This window comes from Pseudonaja textilis, chromosome 9, assembly GCF_049901715.1.
Source record: "Pseudonaja textilis isolate UNSWEBS1 chromosome 9, rPseTex1.2, whole genome shotgun sequence".
Lineage (NCBI taxonomy): Eukaryota > Metazoa > Chordata > Lepidosauria > Squamata > Elapidae > Pseudonaja > Pseudonaja textilis.
The window spans coordinates 2,682,539-2,700,208 of record NC_141998.1 but is presented as its reverse complement, the minus strand read 5'-3'; the positions used below and the strand labels follow the sequence as shown (position 1 = coordinate 2,700,208).

Here is a 17,670-nt window from a genome sequence, read left to right as displayed (position 1 = left end):
CCCCAGGCTCACTTCACAACGGTGACAATATGGGTTGAAAAATGGGCTCAAATTCACTTAACGTATGTTTCGCTTAGCGAGGGAAATTTTGGGCCCAACTGCGGCCGTAAATTGAGGACTACCTGTCTAAACGATGCTGCGCTTTCAATGGCTAGATAACCTAGATGTTGATCTTTGAACCCAGATCTTTTTAACGCTTGTATTTTAGTGGGTCCTGCTAACCCAGTTGAAATGTTACTATATCATGGCTAGTCCATGTATGAGACGCCAAGCGCTAAATAAATAATCACACTCCCCGTAACAGACGGTACATTTTTGCAATAAATCAATTCGAAGCAATTCCAAATAAAAATCTGTTCCCAATTTCCCCCCCCGCCCCCCCGAGAGGACATTGCGCTCAAGCTGTCATGACCCTCATGGCATGAGGGGCGATGGGAATTGTAGTCCCAACGGCATCTCTAAGGTCCCAAACACTCCTTTTCCCTAATTCATGGGGAGACAAGTTCTTCGTATAATATTATCCTCAATCCGCCACATTCATTCAGAACGCAAACCAAGTGAAAAACTCAAGATTAGTAGCCTCACTTTTTAAATAAAGAAGTGAAAATTGCCTTTCTCTACAAACTCTTAATTCTTTTTTGAGGGCTATCTACCCTGTTCTACTATCCAGCCTGGCTTGGAACTGGCAGGTTTGGGTTTTTTTTGCAAAGCAGTTCAAAAAGAGAGAGAAGCAAACAGTTTGCATGAACGGTACTGAATATTTTTAGTATTTTTATAGGGCGTTAAAGGACAGGGAGTTAATCTGCCCTTAATCTGCTAGCAACGAGCAAAGCAATTGAAAACTCCCAGCGACCCCCTTCCTTCCATAGGACTTCCAAAGACTTCCCAATTCCCTGTCTTACACCCTGGTTTATCCCAAAGTCTTACCTGTTGCAACTGAACCACAGCTACAGGGGCTCACTTTGCTTCTGTCCAGGTGCGCGGTGCCTTTGTACTAATTCTAAAGCCCGCCCACAACGCCAGGCAATCTCCTGGCACTAATCCCATCCTGCTCTCCCCTTCCTTGGGGGGAAGAGAGAAATGACGGCAGTCTTCAGGGGACGAGGCAATTGAGAACAACAAACCAAAGCTTGGTTTGAAACAGCCAAGCAACAGCCAAGCAAGGCAGGAGCAGAGCTACTGAGATTCGGAGAAAGAAAGAAAGAAAGAAAGAAAGAAAGAAAGAAAGAAAGAAAGAAAGAAAGAAAGAAAGAAAGAAAGAAAGAAAGAAAGAAAGAAAGAAAGAAAGAAAGAAAGAAAGAAAGAAAGAAAGAAAGAAAGAAAGAAAGAAAGAAAGAAAGAAAGAAAGAAAGAAGTTGTGGAAGCTTCATCACTGGAGGCTTTCAAGAAGAGACTGAACTGCCATCTGTCAGAAATGGTGTAGGATCTCCTGCTTGGGCAGGGGGTTGGACTAGATGACCTACAAAGGTCCCTTCCAACTCTGATTATCTGTTAGATTAACGGGTCTGGAGACAAAAATGAACGGTTGAGAGAACTACGTCTAGCCTGTTGAAAAGAAGGACCAGGGGAGACAGGAGAGCATCTTCCAGTATTTGAGGGGCTGCCCCAGAGAGGAGGAGGAGGGTCAAGCTATTATCCAAAGCACCTTTGAAGGCCAGACAAGGAATAATGGGTGGAAATTGATCAAGGAGAGATTCAAGCTGGAAATAAAGAGGAATTTCCTGACAGGGAGAGCAATCAACCCATTTCAGAGGGTTTTTTGTGTTTCAGGGGGCTGGGTCAGAACCCACCTGCGTTTGTAAATGCTGCTCTGACTTGCTCCCCAGGGCAAAACTTTCACAGCCGAACGAAGAAGCGATGTATTTTTGGGCTGAGGTTTACCTAAGTGTATCTCCTGCCTCACTGAACGAAGCGTCAGGAAGTGAATTCATGCCAAGAGTGGATTGCAGATGAAGTTTACCATCCTGGGTTAGGTTGCAAAATGTCCTTCAGTGGCCCAAACCAAATAAGGTTGCTTAGTAAGTTCAGGAATGTATCCCTGGACATGCTGGCTGTCAATTATAATAATAATAATAATTCTTCTTCTTCTTCTTCTTCTTCTTCTTCTTCTTCTTCTTCTTCTTCTTCTTCTTCTTCTTCTTCTTCTTCTTCTTATTATTATTATTATTATTATTATTATTATTATTATTTGGCGGGGTGGGAGGAAAATGTTGAACTTCCTTAAATTGAGCTTAAATTGAGCTTGGTTCAGGGCAGCAAAATGGAAGTGACTTATTTGTTTTCTTGCAGGAGGCTTCTATTGATTGATATCTCAATGCTTTCTAGCCCCCTCTAAGCGGTTTAGAGAGTCACCATCTTGCCCCCAACAATCTGGGTCCTCATTTGACCCACCTTGGAAGCTTGATCAGCCTTTCACCTTCCCAAGATCAGTAAAACGAGGACCCAGATTGTTGGGGGCAAGAGGCTGACTCTCTAAACCACTTAGAGAGGGCTGGAAAAGCACTGTGAAGTGGTATATAAGCCTAAGTGCTATTGCTGTTGCTACCTTCCCTTTTTTTTTAACCTTTCCTTCCTCCCTCCCTCCCTCCCTTACATCCATCCTTCCCCTCCCTCCCTCCCTGTGGTTAGAATGCAGTATTGCAGGCTAATTCCGCCCACTACCAGAAGTTCGATTCTCAAGGTTGACTCAGCCTTCTGTCCTTCAGAGGTCGATAAAATGAGGACCCAGATTGTTGGGAGCAATTTGCTAATTCTGTAAAAACTGCTTAGAAAGGGCTGTAAAAGCACTGTGAAGAAGGACATGAGTGCTACATGCTAGTGCTATTCCTTCCTTCCCTTCGTTCCTTCGTTCCTTCCTTCCTTTCCTTCGTTCGTTCGTTCGTTCGTTCGTTCCTTTCCTTCCTTCGTTCCTTCCTTCCCTTCCTTCCTTTCCTCCTTCCTTCCTTCCTTCCTTCCTTCCTTCCTTCCTCCTTCCTTCCTTCCTTCCTTCCTTTCCTTCCTTCCTTCCTTCCTTCCTTCCTTCCTTTCCTTCCTTCCTTCCTTCCTTTCCTTTCCTTTCCTTTCCTTTCCTTTCCTTTCCTTTCCTTTCCTTTCCTTTCCTTCCTTCCTTCCTTTCCTTCTTTCCTTCCTTTTCCTTCCTTCATTCCTTCCTTCCCTTCCTTCCTTCTAAAGGTTGACTCAGCCTTCCGTCCTTCTGAGGTGGGTAAAACGAGGACCCAGATTGTTTGGGGGCAAGAGGCTGACTCTGTAAACCGCTTAGAGGGGCCTGTGAAGCGCTGTGAAGCCCTGTGAAGCGGTAGATAAGTCTATTGCTGCTTGTGACTTTCCAAGCTAGCTTCTAACAATCAAAGTCAACGGGGCAAGCTGGATTCGCTTAAGAATTGCAGCGATTCCTTAACAAACATAGCGAAAAGGCCACAAAAGTGGTTGCAATTCACTTAGCAACCACGTGGCGTGGCAACAGAAATTCTGGTTCCAATTCTGATTGTAAGTCAAGGACCACTTTTGCCATCTTAAGTGGGGGGAAGGGAATCAAAACCGAAACCAACAGAGTATGAAAAAAAGTGATATATTTCCTAAAGTCCCATTGACACAACCCAGAAATGCATTATGTATTAGATCACACACACACACACACACACACATACGAGTGAAAGGTATATGAAATGTAACCTGGCTGATTCTCATTCATTTGTGAATTCCGTAGGGTGAAAAACACGCACTTTGCACAACAACGGCTCAAGCATTTCTCTCTTCAGGCAAGATATACTCCAGTCCTAAATGCTGGAAAATCTCTTCCTCGGAGGCAGCGGGCAGTAAAGTTTTCTGAAGGATGGGCAAAATAAATAAATAAATAAATAAATACATATACCTTAATCGATCAGTGAAAACCGTTTTTCCCCCCTTCTGGCATCCTGTCCAATGCTTGGCAAATTCCCCCATAGCTAAATCGCCAAGATCACCGCCCATACATGTATGCTTGTGCACAATCAAGGACTTCATTCATAGCTTGTGCTAAACCAGGTTTTAATTGTATTGTTTGGAGAACTCATGATTGGCAAACTGAAATGGCTGGATTTCAGAGTAAGGCCAGTCCTAACTAACTAACTAACTAACTAACTAACTAACTGACTGACTGACTAACTTCCTTCCTTCCTTCCTTCCTTATGTACTTATTTACTTATTTGCTTGCTTGCTTGCTTGCTTGCTTGCTTGCTTGCTTACTTACTTACTTACTTACTTACTTACTTACTTATGCAGCATGGGGGCCTAGCAGTGAACCTAATCGCTTCCCACTCAGAAGGTTGAGAGTTCAATCCTAGCTAACGGCAGATATTTCTCTCCCCGGGAACAAAGAAAAAAAAAAGTCTGCTGTGAATTCTGCATAGGCATCAGGAAGGGCATCTGGCAAGCAAACGCTCAGCTCCATCCAATTGCTCCTGACTCTACCCCGAATTAAGGGATTATAAGGTTGTAAAAGGGAGTTTTATTTATTTATAAAATTTATTGGTGCCTATCTTATCTCTGGGCGGTTTATAATCTATATCATCTCTATGTCATGCCCCTGTTGGAGTCTGACTCTGAGGGAGAGATGGAACAGCTGACAGGGAGTGGGAGTGTGGCTGCAGAGGTTGTGGAGGAAACTGGGGAAGGGCACAGGCCAGATGGGCATTCAGAGGAAGACCCCATCCCATCCCCTCTTCATCCTAGGGCACGCAGGGAGGAGCGGATAAGGGAGAAATGTGAATGGCGTGATCTACGGGGGAGGAAGGGGCCCTGATCCCCTTCATGGGCTGCAGCTGGGTGGACTGGTTAAAAGGACAAACTGTATATGGCAAAGATGCTGGAAGCAAAGCGTGCATTCCTGTCGGAGCTTATCTGTGTTTTGGCTTCCTCCCCACTGTGGTTGCTGCGTTATCTGGTAAAAGTCTGCAATTAATCATCCCTGCCTGTTGTAGTAATTCCTTCAGTGAGCTGTGTTGGGTTTTTTTTATTTCAAATTGATTTTATTTTGGGTGCGGATTGCATTTACTCCCTCTGTAAACTGTTTTAAGAGTTTGATATCCAGTCAAGGATAATTGGACATTGGGGCCAAGTTGGAGACATTGAAGGGACTTTCTTCTATTTTTGTGACTTGGTTAATTTTGTGTCACGCCCTTGGTCATCACACTCTATCTCTGTCTCTATCATTAACTCTGTCTCTATAATCTTTCTGTGTGTGTGAATTCACACAACCTATCTATTCATCTACCTACCTACCTATCGTCGTCTGTCTGTCTATTTCTACACACAAACACACACACACACACATTAATATCAACTGCTAAAATTTACTATAATCCAATTACAAATGGGGATGGTGGGGGCAGGACAGGGGGAATTGTGGGATTGGTTGTTACTCGATCAACTCCCTCCATTGTGATGCTCCCCAATTTGGGGGTCCCAAGCCAGAACTGGCCAAGCCAGGTCTTTAGACCCCTGGAAAAGGTCAGGGAAGGTTAGGGGAGGTGGAAGAGAAGTAAGATGTTCCAGATGGACTCCCTTTCTGGGTGATTTAGTAGCATCACAGGGCCCAGAGCTCATCTTGATTCCTTTCGAGTACACAAACATGCCACAACCGCACATCCTCACTTAACAGAGAGGAATTGGAAGTTCAGAGTTTAACAAAGGAGAATCAAACAGTCCCGTGGTGGAAGACCGGAGGGCTTATGGAGGCCGATCAGGAGAAGAACCAGGACATCTCAGTGCAAGATGTCTATGCATCTATAGAGATTCTCAGTCCTCCAGGTTGTCCCAAAGGTGCTTTTTCAGGAGGCAACTGGACTTTCTGGTTTTTTTTTCTTTGAAGACATTTCGCTTCTCATCCAAGAAGCTTCTTCAGCTCTGAAGAGTTTCTTCAAGAACTGAAGAAGCTTCTTGGATGAGAAGCAACATCTTCAAAGAAAAAACCAGAAAAGTCCAAGTCCTCTTGAAAAAAAATAAAAAAAACACCTTTGGGACATTTAAGGGCAAGATTTCCTTGGTATTCTTACACCAGAATTTGTATCCAGGTCTCACTACCTCTTCTAATGACACCACCTGCCCTGAACCTTTGCAGAAAAAAAAAAAAAGTTTTCTCCAAAGGTGCCAAATCCAAAATCATTCCTTCTTGAGATTCGTGCTCCCGCGACCCCTTACCTGCTCCAGGTGATAGAGGCCATGGCTGTTGAGAGTCATCTTTTTCTCCTTCTTAGAGAAACGCCGGAGGTCTCGTTCAAAATTCTGGGCAGGGAAAAGGAAGGAAATGAAAGGACTTAATCCCAAGTGAAGTGCCAAGGGGGGGTCCATTTATTAATTTACCATTTTTAGGAATGCCATACTACTGAACATCCCAAATTAGATACCCATTTTGATTGCTGGGGAGCAGGAATAAAGCCGCAAACAGGTACTTCAAATAGCCAGGTAAGACAGCTTTGAAAGCTCATAATATGATAACCAGATAACCCAAGAATTAGAAGAACTCTTTTGCTTCCCTCTGATTGCAATCTATTATTCCATGCACTCTGGAACAAATAAGAATAGGCCTTCGGTTTTGTTTTGTTTCTTACAGAAATCTGAATTAAATTTCTTTTTTTCCCCCTCACCTTAGCTCTTTAACATATCTGTTCTGAATTTGATTTCAGTCTTCTGCAGGATTACAGAAGGAAAATGCCTAAGATTTCTTCTTCCATGGGAGATTGGGTTGAATTTGAGAAAAGACAGAAAACATCTCGAAACGCAAACAAGCCAAGGATGGGAGATTCTATGAGAGGCTTATGAAATAGAAATGAGTCTTAATCCTTTGTACAAACGTTCCAGGAAGAAGAAAGTCGAGAGTTTCAAAGAGATCCTGGCCAAGAATTCAATAACAACGGAGGCCCAGACGGTTCCTATTTCAGCCCCAACAGTTTGTACTCTAAGCTCGGATCCTCGGCACTGAAACTCTGCGTAAATCTCTCTTCCACTCTGCAGTGAAGGGACTTGACCTTCTCTCACGAGGCTTGCAGGAGGATTGGAGGGTAAAGGTTAAAATGAACCCTTTGTGTGCAGGAGTACCTACCATCTCCAGGTAAACTAAAAAAAACCAACAACACCTGTTGGAAATTCTGGATGGAACGCAAGAAAAGGAAGAGAAAGAAAAAGAGAAGAGAGACAGAGACAGAGAGCGAGAGACAGAGCCTGCCTCAAAATATGGAGTCCGAGTTAATTTGACATCCCAAATACCTACATGGTTTAACTACATGATTGGATGGAGGGAGAGAGATAGAAAGAGATAGATAGATAGATAGATAGATAGATAGATAGATAGATAGATAGATAGATAGATAGATAGATAGATAGACAGACAGATAGATAGAATAGTTGATTAGAGATATAGACATACAAATATAAATAGATGATAGAGAGAGGATAGTTGATTAGAGATATACACACAGATATAAATAGACACACAGAGATTAGATAGATGATAGATAGATAGATAGATAGATAGATAGATAGATAGATAGATAGATAGATAGAATAGTTGATTAGAGATATAGACACAGATATAAATAGACACACAGATAGAGATAGAGAGAGAGAGATAGAGAGAGAGAGAGAGAGAATAGTTGATTAGAGATATAGATACACAGATATAAATAGACACACAGATAGAGATAGAGAGAGAGAGAGAGAGGGAGAGAGAGAGAGAGAATAGTTGATTAGAGATATAGATACACAGATAGAAATAGATTATAGGGATAGAATAGTTAATTAGATATACAAACACAGAGATAGAGATAGATGATAGATGATAGAGATAGAGAGGTAATAGTTGATTAGAAATATAGACACACAGATATAAATAGATGAGAGAGAGAGAGAATAGTTGATTAGAGATATAGACAGACAGACAGACAGATATAAACAGATAAACAGGCCCTGCTCCCCAGTTCAGACTCCTCCTTAACTTGACATCCCCAATACCTGCATGGAAAGCTCCGTAGGAACCCTCGGACACCAACCCTTCCCCTAAGACCACGCCCAAATGAATACAAAACCACCCCAAGTCCACACACCGGAGCCAAGAACCTCCCTGGGACTCACCCGCGAGCCGGTCCAGCCAAGCAAAGCAAATGGAAACTGGTTGTACGGAGTCACAACCAAGTCCACCCGCACAGCTTTCCGGGGACAGGAGGTGCCAGGCCCCACCGAGGTGCCGAGCGTCCGAACCCCAGCGCCCCCTGGAAGGCTCCCAGAAGGGTCGCCGAGGCGGAAGATGGAAAGGCAGCGTTCGAAGTGGTCCATGGTGCTCGAACCGCCGCTAACCCACAGCTCTTCGTCTTCCAGGGAGAGCAAGCTACTTCGGTGGAAACTGTGATACAGCAAGAAGCCCTGAGGGGAGAGAATCCCAATCACGCCTACAGATTTCAGGTAGTCCTTGACTTACAACCGTTCGTTTAGTGACCATTTGAAGTTATAACGGCAATGAAAAAAAAGCGACTCGTGGCCAGTTTTCACACACTCACAACTGCTGTAAAATCCCCGGGGTGGGATTCTAACGGTTCAAACCGGTTCACACGAACCGGATGTTAAAGTTACAGCTGGTTCCGTGAACCGGTATTTCAACACTGGCCCTGCCCCTCCCAGGAGCCTCCACGCGGCCTATTTTCAATGGACTAGATGACCTACAAGGTCCCTTCCAATTCTGTTAATCTGTATCTGTTTGGCAAGTCCTACCCTGCAGATCTGGGACCTCGGGGCAACTTTTAAAACCGACGCACGTTTACACTGCTTCCACTCGCGTTAAGATTACTCTTCTACCACTTTGCATTCAAATCTTCGCCTACCTGCCTATCCAGGTTACTGATGATTTTGGGCAGGAGTCCCATTTCTTCACCTTCGGAAGGATGGGTGATGAGCAGGTCCACATCATGGCCACACGGCTTCCCTCTGTTGGGGACAGACAGACTGTCGCAACAAATTTCTGGCCAAGTTTGTTTTTATTGGCATTTAACATGATTAACAGTGCTAACTGTTGCTGCGTCGACCCCCATCGGCTGGATTCAGACAGAAGTATTAAATTATTACTTATTATTGTGAGTACTAAGCCAATGAGGAAAAGGAGGGAGGTAAATTTGCAATGGCAATAGGGAATATATTAAAAAACAACAACCCCATATTCATGATTTAAGGTGTGTCCACTGTAGCGTGGTTTGCAACTACTCTTTGCAAAGCAGTAAATAAAATTACCACCATTTTCTCTTGGGAGTTTTGGCGGGTGGTGATCATTTATTTCAAAACTGGACAATGAATCCCACAAAATCTACTCACCTCCTAAATCCTCCGGTCAGAGTGACTGTCGCCCCAGGCAAAATCTGCTCAATCACCTGGAGCACCACCTGGCTGATGGCCTTGGCTTCCAAGAGCTCCACGGGGGTATTGAGGTCTTCATAATAAAGAAGTCCTGCAGAGAAGGGAAGAGACAGAGGAGTGGAGAGGAGGAGAAGAACAGAAGGAGAAGAGAAGAGGAGGAGGAAGAGGAGAAAAAGAGAAGAGGAAGAGGAGAGGAAGAGAAGAGGAGGAAGAAGAAGAAGAGAGGGAGGGAGGAGAAAGAGACGAAGGAGGAGGAGGAAGAGGAGGAGGAAGAGGAGAAAAAGAGGAGAGGAAGAGGAGAGGAAGAGAAGAGGAGGAAGAAGAAGAAGAGAGGGAGGGAGGAGAAAGAGACGAAGGAGGAGGAGGAAGAGGAGGAGGAAGAGGAGAAAAGAGGAGAGGAAGAGGAGAGGAAGAGAAGAGGAGGAAGAAGAAGAAGAGAGTGAGGGAGGAGAAAGAGACGAAGGAGGAGGAGGAAGAGGAGGAGGAAGAGGAGAAAAGAGAGGAAGAGAGAGAGAGGAAGAAAGAGGAGGAAAGGAAGAAGAGAGGGAGGAAGGAGAAAGAGACGAAGGAGTAGGGAAGGGAGGAGGAGGAGAGGAGGAGGAAGAGGAGAAAAGAGAAGAGGAAGAGGAGAGGAAGAGAAGAGGAGGAAGAAGAGAGGGAGGGAGGAGAAAGAGACGAAGGAGTAGGGAAGAGGAGGAGGAGGAGGAGGAGGAGGAGGAGGAGATGGACAGAAATGTAATTTAAGGACCGGGTTCGTATTTTGACATTTCCAAAAAGCCTTATAGAATATTGTATAATCTCCATATATATGTAAGTTAATAGATCTCATAATTCCCAACTGGCAAGTTGTTATATCGATATTAATATCGGTAATATTATTAGTACTAATATTGATATTAATATTGGTAATAATACTGAATTTCCTTTCCTTCAAGGAACCAAAAAAAATCAAATAGGGTCCATTCTTTTCTCTGGACAATAAATTATATGAAAATTTTATGTGAAGCCTTTCAGAGTTATTTATTACAAAAACCTACCAGCCCTAATCAAGCAAGATTTTAGAAGTGGACATTTGACTGGCAGGTCTGTGTGTGTAAGACAGAGATAGAGAGGTATCCTAATGAACGTTATAGATTACTAAGACATTAAATTTATTAGAGCTATATAAAATACTACTTTGATCAGCTAGTTTGATGCTTATACTTTTCAGGAAAAAAAAAGAGAGGTTGTTCTGTATATCATGATGTTTAAACATAACATCGTTAAACTCGGTTAACCTTCCTGCCCTCTCCTATTATAAAACCCAAGACTCAATCCCCATATATTTATGGAAAATCAAAATGGAAAAAAAGCAATTTTATACCAAGTAATAAAAACCATAGAATGACTTCTAAAGGCAGTTGCGCCAGAGCAGCAAAAAGTCTCGTAGCTTAATGAAATACTGAATAGTTTACCGCTCACCCCAAAAAACCCTTTGCAGTCAAGATATTGTCTATCCCAAGTTGAAGCAGAATCATAATCACCACTCCAGCTTCTATTCTACTATGCCGTTGCTGTAATGGGTGCCGCCAATATTCAAATAAACTAAATTAAAGTTACTTCTCTTTTCCAATGAATCTCTCACCTGCCTGTTGTTCTTTGTTCAGTTTTATTTGGTGCAGCTGTAAGTCAGCCAGGGTCCTCAGCCCTTCCTGGTACCACTGGCTGGCTATCTTTACCCCAACTCCAAAGATCTTCGTGAAAAGCTATGGAAAAAAAGAGCATTTGCACCAAAGATACCAATTCCTTGTGTGTCCAATCACACTTGGCCAATAAAGTGTTCTGTTCTGTTCTGTGCTGTGCTGTGCTGTGCTGTGCTGTGCTATTCTATTCTATTCTATTCTATTCTATTCTATTCTATTCTATTCTATTCTATGTAGAAGCAGGTCTCTGGAACTATCAATCTAAATATAAAATATTCAGTGGGAATCATTTTTTAAAACTTGGGGATTGAAATTTCAGCACATACTTTGACCCTAGAGTACACTGGGGCCTCGAAACTTGCATTAGCACTCCAAAACTTAAGGAGGTTAAACTTCTCCCGAAATCGGAAAGGCACCCAGGATTCAGGCAGTGAATCTCTGGCAATAGGGACACAATGAAAAGCCACATTCCAAATTCCTGGCCATGTTCTTCTCCCCCAGTTCTAGCAGTGGCCACCGGCTGCACCTTCATCGTCTGGTATCTCTCCGACTGTCTGACTTTCTCCACTTCTGAAGACATCCCGTCTTCCAGCATTTCCTGTTGGGAAGACACAAACAATGCAGGGTAGTCCTTGGCTTATGACCACCAATGAGTCCGACGTTTCCATTGCTAAATAAGACGGTTGTAAAGTGAGTTTGGTCCCATTTTACGACTTTCTTGCTACAGCTGCTAAGTGATTCACTGCAGTTGTTAAGTTAGTAACATGGTTGTTAAGTGAATCTGGCTTCCAGGAGGAGGAAGAGGAGGAGGAGAGGTAGAGGAGGAAGCTAAATAGAGGAGGAAGCAAAAGTAGTAGTAGTAGGAGTAGTAGGAGGATAAGTAGAGCAGGAAGCAAGAGGAGGAGGAGGAGGAGGAGGAGGAGGAGGAAGCTAAGTAGAGGAGGAAGCAAAAGTAGTAGTAATAGTAATAGGAGGAGGATAAGTAGAGCAGGAAGCAAAAGGAGGAGGAGGAGGAGAAGGAGGAGGAGGAGGAGGAAGCTAAGAGAAGAGGAAGCAAAGTAGTAGTAGTAGTAGGAGGAGGAGGAGGAGGAGGAGGAGGATAAGTAGAGCAGGAAGCAAAAGGAGGAGGAGGAGGAGGAGGAGAAGGAGAAGGAGGAGGAAGCTAAGTAGAGGAGGAAGCAAAAGTAGTAGTAGTAGTAGTAGTAGGAGGAGGAGGAGGAGGAGGAGGAGGAGGAGGATAAGTAGAGCAGGAAGCAAAAGGAGGAGGAGGAGGAGGGAGGAGGAGGAGGAGGAGGAGGAGAGCTAAGTAGAGCAGGAAGCAAAGAGGAGGAGGAGGAGGAGGAGGAGGAGGAGAGAGGAGGAAGCAAAGTAGTAGTAGTAGGAGGAGGAGGAGGAGGAGGGAAGGAGAAGGAGGAGAAGGAGGAAGCTAAGTAGAGGAGGAAGCAAAAGTAGGAGGAGGAGGAGGAGAAGTGGGGAGGAGGAATGAAGGAAGGAACAAACAAACAAACATTTTAAAGGTGAAATACAAAGCAAGGACCCAAACCAGGGTCACCGCAATGCAAAACGAATAGGACGGGACGACCCGCGTCTTCCTTTACCTGGACAATTCTCCGCGAATGCTCTCCAATGCAGGGCACCGTGTGGAGCTGCTGGATTCTGCGGACCTTCCCGGGGAGGGCCTTAAGCACCGAAGCCGCCCTGGAAAAGGCCAAGCTGCGGACCTCGCTCCCGGCGAATTTGGCCTCTTCCGCCATGGTTTCTAGGGCCTCCTAGCAAAAGGCAGTCAGGTAACAAGGACACCTGGGGAGACACCCTTGGCCCAGACCAAGCCCTCCAAAGGGGTTCGGACTCTTAGACCTCTTCCAGCTGTTTCCTGCCCCTCCTCCCCACTAAAAATGACACCAGAATAGGGAAATAGGATATAATACAACATAAATACAGTGATAAAGACAATGTAATATGTTATAACAAATTATAACGGAACGAATATTATGAACTGAGATATCTTAAAAACTGAAATTTTCTCAAAAAGGATGATATAGTTTACAAGTAAAGTCCCATAAGCCGTTCATAACAATATAATATGCATATTTATGTAAAATCAATTTTAATAATGTACTGCGGTTGGAAGGGAAGGACTGTGGATATTGTGCACAAGAAGGTTTGGACCGACCGGCACGCTGTACAATGGAAAGAAGGTTTTATGTTTTTCTGTTTGTTGTTAAAAAATTATATATACATATATATATATATATATATATATATATATATATATATATATATATATATATATATATATATATATGACACCTGAAAACACACCAATAAGGCAACCCCTTAAAAGACGGACATGGAAAGGAAAACCCAGGTATTCCTCAACTTACGACCACAACTGAGCCTAAAATTTCTGTTGCTAAGCCAGACATTTCCTAACTGAATTTTGCCCCGTTTTATGACTGAAGTCCACACCTCCCTAAGCGGCAGAGGTTGACTGGTCTTCCTTAAGTCCCATTACCGTGAGCGCGGAGTTGGGGTGCAGCAGCGGAGTCCGTCTCTGGCAGATGTAGGGAGGTACCTGGACCTTCTCCTCTGGCGGCTCTGCAGGAGTGGCCACCTGGACAAAAGGGAACAGGTGAGATGCTTTGGAAGTATCCAAGTCATCCTCCAACGGAAAGCCATCATTAAACGGCAAGCTTTTGCTCTGATTCACATTCCAGCAAAGTCTCAGAAACCGTGGGAAGGGAGGGAGGGAGGGAGGGAGGGAGAGAGGAAGGAAGGAAGGAAGGAAGGAAGGAAGGAAGGAAGGAAGGAAGGAAGGAAGGAAGGAAGGAAGAAAAAGAGGGAGGGAGGGAGGGAAGAAGGAAAGGAAGGAAAGGAAAGGAAGAAGGAAAGGAAAGGGAAGGAAGAAGGAAAGGAAGGAAGAAGGGAAGGGAAAGGGAAGGGGAAGGAAAGGAAAGGAAAGGAAGAAGGGAAAGGGAAGGGAAGGGGAAGGGAAGGGAAGGAAGGGAAGGGAAGGAAGAAGGAAAGGGAAGGGAAGGAAGAAGGAAAGGAAGGGAAGGGGAAGGGAAGGGAAGGAAAGGAAGAAGGAAGGGAAGGAAGAAGGGAAGGGAAGGAAAGGGAAGGGAAGGAAGAAGGGAAGGGAAAGGAAGGAAAGGAAAGGAAAGGAGAATGGGAAAGGGAAGGGAAGGAAGAAGGGAAAGGGAAGGGAAGGAAGAAGGGAAAGGGAAGGGGGAAGGGAAAAGAAAGGAAAAAGGGAAGGGAAGGGAAGGGAAAGGAAAATTGATGGAAGGTGGGAAAGAGGGAGTGAAGGTGGGAGGAATGCTTAAGACCAACCAACAATGGCTGGTTTAAACACTACCAGTTATGCTGCTTAAGCCATAGTATTAGTACTCACACTACGCACTAACTCCTACTTTACCAATCACAATGGCTGTTTCCCGCAGAATACTAGGTCAAAGGAAATAAATCCTCAGCAAGGAGGACAAATAAGTTGTTCTCCCCGTCTTCTCCTCTACTGAGGGATTTCGTCTAGCATTCAGGGATGGTTTCCTTTGGGGCTAAATGCAAAAGAAGGTCTGGCCCATCCCCGGAGGACTCCGGCTTCCGTACCTTCAGGCGGTGCCTGGGTTCAATCTCAACGGGCCGCCCGGCGCTCATGCTCTCCGTGAACCAGCTGAAGTCCAGCAGAGCCGGCCCATCCCCTCCCGCGTTGGCAGGCGGCCTCCCATTCTTCTTCAGCCACTCAACCACTTCCTCTCCAGAATTGCCTTCGGACACAACGTGAGTCACTTTCTCACTAGGACGAAAGCAAACAGATTTAGGGCGCTTGGGGTCCATCCCAGGTTGAGGCTTAGATGAGATGCGCTCCCTTGGCTTCAAGATGGAGAAGTCAGGAGCCTCGTCTAGTTGTGGCTACTATTCTGCCGTTGTTAAAGGTGTAACAAACCCATCACTTCTGAGTGTCTGGGGGGGCAGGGTCCCCAAACTTGGCAACTTTAAGACTTGTGGACTTTCAACTTGTTCAGAGTAAATTCAGCGCCAGAAAAATCAACTCAGGTGACTGAGGCTTCATTGAACTTCTTTATAAACATATAAAGTAAATTTTACAATACCAGTTGTAGATTTCTCCAACGTTTCTCCAAACTCAAACAGAAGCAGACAGGTTACAGGTTCAAAGCACAACAGAAACTCAGGAGCTCAGAAAACAGACCTCAGTTTCACTTTAGTTGAAGCAAGCAAGCAAGATACACAGCAGAGGAAAGAAGCACTTTCATCTTCAACAGACAGACTCAGAGCTCAACAGAGCTTCAGAGCTTAATATAGAGCCACGCCTAGGCTACTTCTAGTTTCAGTTTCCAAACAGTCCTCATTGGCTGACTTAAGTTTCTATGCCTATTCATCGGCTGACCTGGTTACAAACAATGCTCTATTCCAGATCAGGAATATACTCCGACGCAACTCCCAGAATTCCCTGACACTTTTTGACGTGTCTCCCCATTGCGACCTGCTTACTCTCTTGTAATCCCTTTCTCCACAATCTCTCTGCTCTATAAAGTGGGAGGAAAAGAAATAGGTACAGCTGGCTGGGGAATTCTGGGAGTTGAAGTCCGCGAGTTTTCAAGCGGCCAAGGGTGGAGAATCCCTGACCTCTACCTCCTCTTGGAAGAATCCAGGGATCCGTGATTCGGCGCAAGCGAGCATTCGAACCGTTGTTCGGCTTCCAAGATTCCTCGATAAAAGAAAAAACCCCTCCCCTAATTCCCACTTCAAAGGGGGATTCCTCTTGTCTTACACCTGGCCCTTCATCCCACTCCCACGGGGACACCTACCAGCAAGGATCATCTACCCAGAAGCCTCTGCTGCGAGCCAAGGAGGTGAGGAACGTTTTCCGGCTGGAGCCCATCCGCTTCTCAACCAGGCCAAGCACCACTTCAGGGAAACGCACCGGGTGCTCGGAGTTAGCTGGCTGACCCGGCTCGGCCCGAGGGGGGCGCCGTTTCTTCACCGGCAGTTGGGCCATGATCCGCCCACCGATGGGACACCCTCGTCCGTCTCCCAAGAAGCCTACTTGGAGAAACAAATCATTTTTGTTTTAATTTGTTGGTGGCACAGTTTAATTCTGTGTCATTTGTCGGTGGCGTGGTGGTACTGCAGGCTCCTTCTGCTGCCTGCCGGCTGCCTGCAATTTGGCAGTTCGAATCCCACCAGGCTCAGGGTTGACTCAGCCCTCCCTCCTTCCGAGGTGGGTAAAATGAGGACCCAGATGGTTTGGGGCAAGAGGCGGACTCTGTAAACTGCTTAGAGGGGGCTGTAAAAGCACTGGGAAGCGGTATGTAAGTCTAAGTGCTACTGCTGCTGCTATTTACTACTACTACTACTACTACTACTACTACTACTACTACTATTATTATTATTATTATCATACATTGATATATCACAGCAACCAGGAGACCCCAATGCTATTGCAGACTAGTAGTTTGGCTAGCCAAGGTATCAGCCCTGTTATGGGACATGGTTGTGCGCTGCCTAAGGTGTGTCATAGGAGGGCGTGGCTTGGTGGGCGTGGCAGGGGAAGGATATACTGCAAAATCCCCCTTCCCTCCCCGCCCCGCTAACCTGCTTTCCAGCTCCCTTCTCCTGTACAGGGCAACCAAAGACCCAGCCGATCAGCTGTGGGTGTGGCTTGGTGGGCGTGGTGTTCTGTGGGCGTGGCTTGGTGGGCGTGGCAGGGGAAGGATACTGCAAAATCCCCCTTCCCTCCCCGCCCCACTAACCTGCTTTCCAGCTCCCTTCTCCTGGTCAGGGCAACCAAAGGAGCAGGCCAGCCAGTTCTCCAAATTACTCAAAATTTCCCGCTACTGGTTCTCCAGAACTGGTCAGAACCGGCTGAATCCCACCTCTGTGTGGGCCCCACCAGCATAGGGGGCCCCATACTAAGCTGTGCCTGTTAACCCTTCAATGCCCCCATAAATACAGCAACATGTTTATGACATTTCACTGCTTTTTTTTTTTTTTTACAATTAATACAAACATGCAAAATAGATGTTTCATGTTATCAACCCCTTTACATTGTTACTACTCCTGGGAGTAGCTGTCATAAGGGCCCCAGGACGTTGCTTGGCCCCGGGGCCCATAACGCTATTAAGACGGCCCCGCTCGTGGGTGGGGGGAGGGGTAAGAATAGGTTGCTTCCCAGGCCTTCTTGGTCAGCTTGGCGGGGGGGGGGTAGGGGAAGAAGGGTGATGGGGGAGGGGAGGGGGAGACGCAAAACTGCAAAACTTAAACCTCCCTCCCCCACCCTCCCCCACTTCAGAAGAAAGTGGTTTGTTTGTTTTTACCCGCAAAGCTTCCGCGCCTCTTTTACTCCCGCAACCCACCGAACTTGCGGCCGGAAAAGTGCCAGGCGGGGGAGGGGAGGACTCTCCACCAGGTGCAGCATCTGGCTGCGGGGAGAGCCCACCCCCTGTCCGGAGGGAGGCATCTGCTCCACCAGGAGCCTCCCCCCCCCCCACCAGGTGCAGCGTCTCCTCAGGGCAGCGCTCCAGCTGCGGTCCGAAGGAAGCCCCACCCCCACTTTCCACGCCCACTCTTGCAAATCTCAGGGGGGGAGGGA

The 17,670-nt window shown here is 45.7% G+C and overlaps 1 protein-coding gene across 2 annotated transcripts in view; it reads right to left on the bottom strand.

Annotated features, from left to right (window-relative positions):
* The window catches only part of POLM (DNA polymerase mu), a 28,865-nt gene extending 11,390 nt beyond the window's left edge, over positions 1-17,475 (bottom strand). Inside the window, exons 1-12 of one of the 2 annotated variants that reach the window (XM_026715099.2) lie at positions 17,396-17,469; positions 15,887-16,121; positions 14,667-14,853; positions 13,573-13,671; positions 12,656-12,826; positions 11,584-11,655; positions 11,000-11,120; positions 9,334-9,466; positions 8,850-8,952; positions 8,107-8,394; positions 6,178-6,261; positions 3,723-3,825 (exon numbers count right to left, since the gene is read on the bottom strand). In XM_026715099.2, coding sequence (XP_026570884.2) covers positions 3,739-3,825; positions 6,178-6,261; positions 8,107-8,394; positions 8,850-8,952; positions 9,334-9,466; positions 11,000-11,120; positions 11,584-11,655; positions 12,656-12,826; positions 13,573-13,671; positions 14,667-14,853; positions 15,887-16,077 — 1,536 coding nt within the window. In that variant the 5' untranslated portion in view covers positions 16,078-16,121; positions 17,396-17,469 and the 3' untranslated portion in view covers positions 3,723-3,738. Of the gene's footprint in view, positions 1-3,705; positions 3,826-6,177; positions 6,262-8,106; positions 8,395-8,849; positions 8,953-9,333; positions 9,467-10,999; positions 11,121-11,583; positions 11,656-12,655; positions 12,827-13,572; positions 13,672-14,666; positions 14,854-15,886; positions 16,125-17,395 lie in introns of those variants that run through there. The other variant, XM_026715098.2, reaches the window with a different exon arrangement.
* Positions 17,476-17,670: the final 195 nt, after the last annotated feature.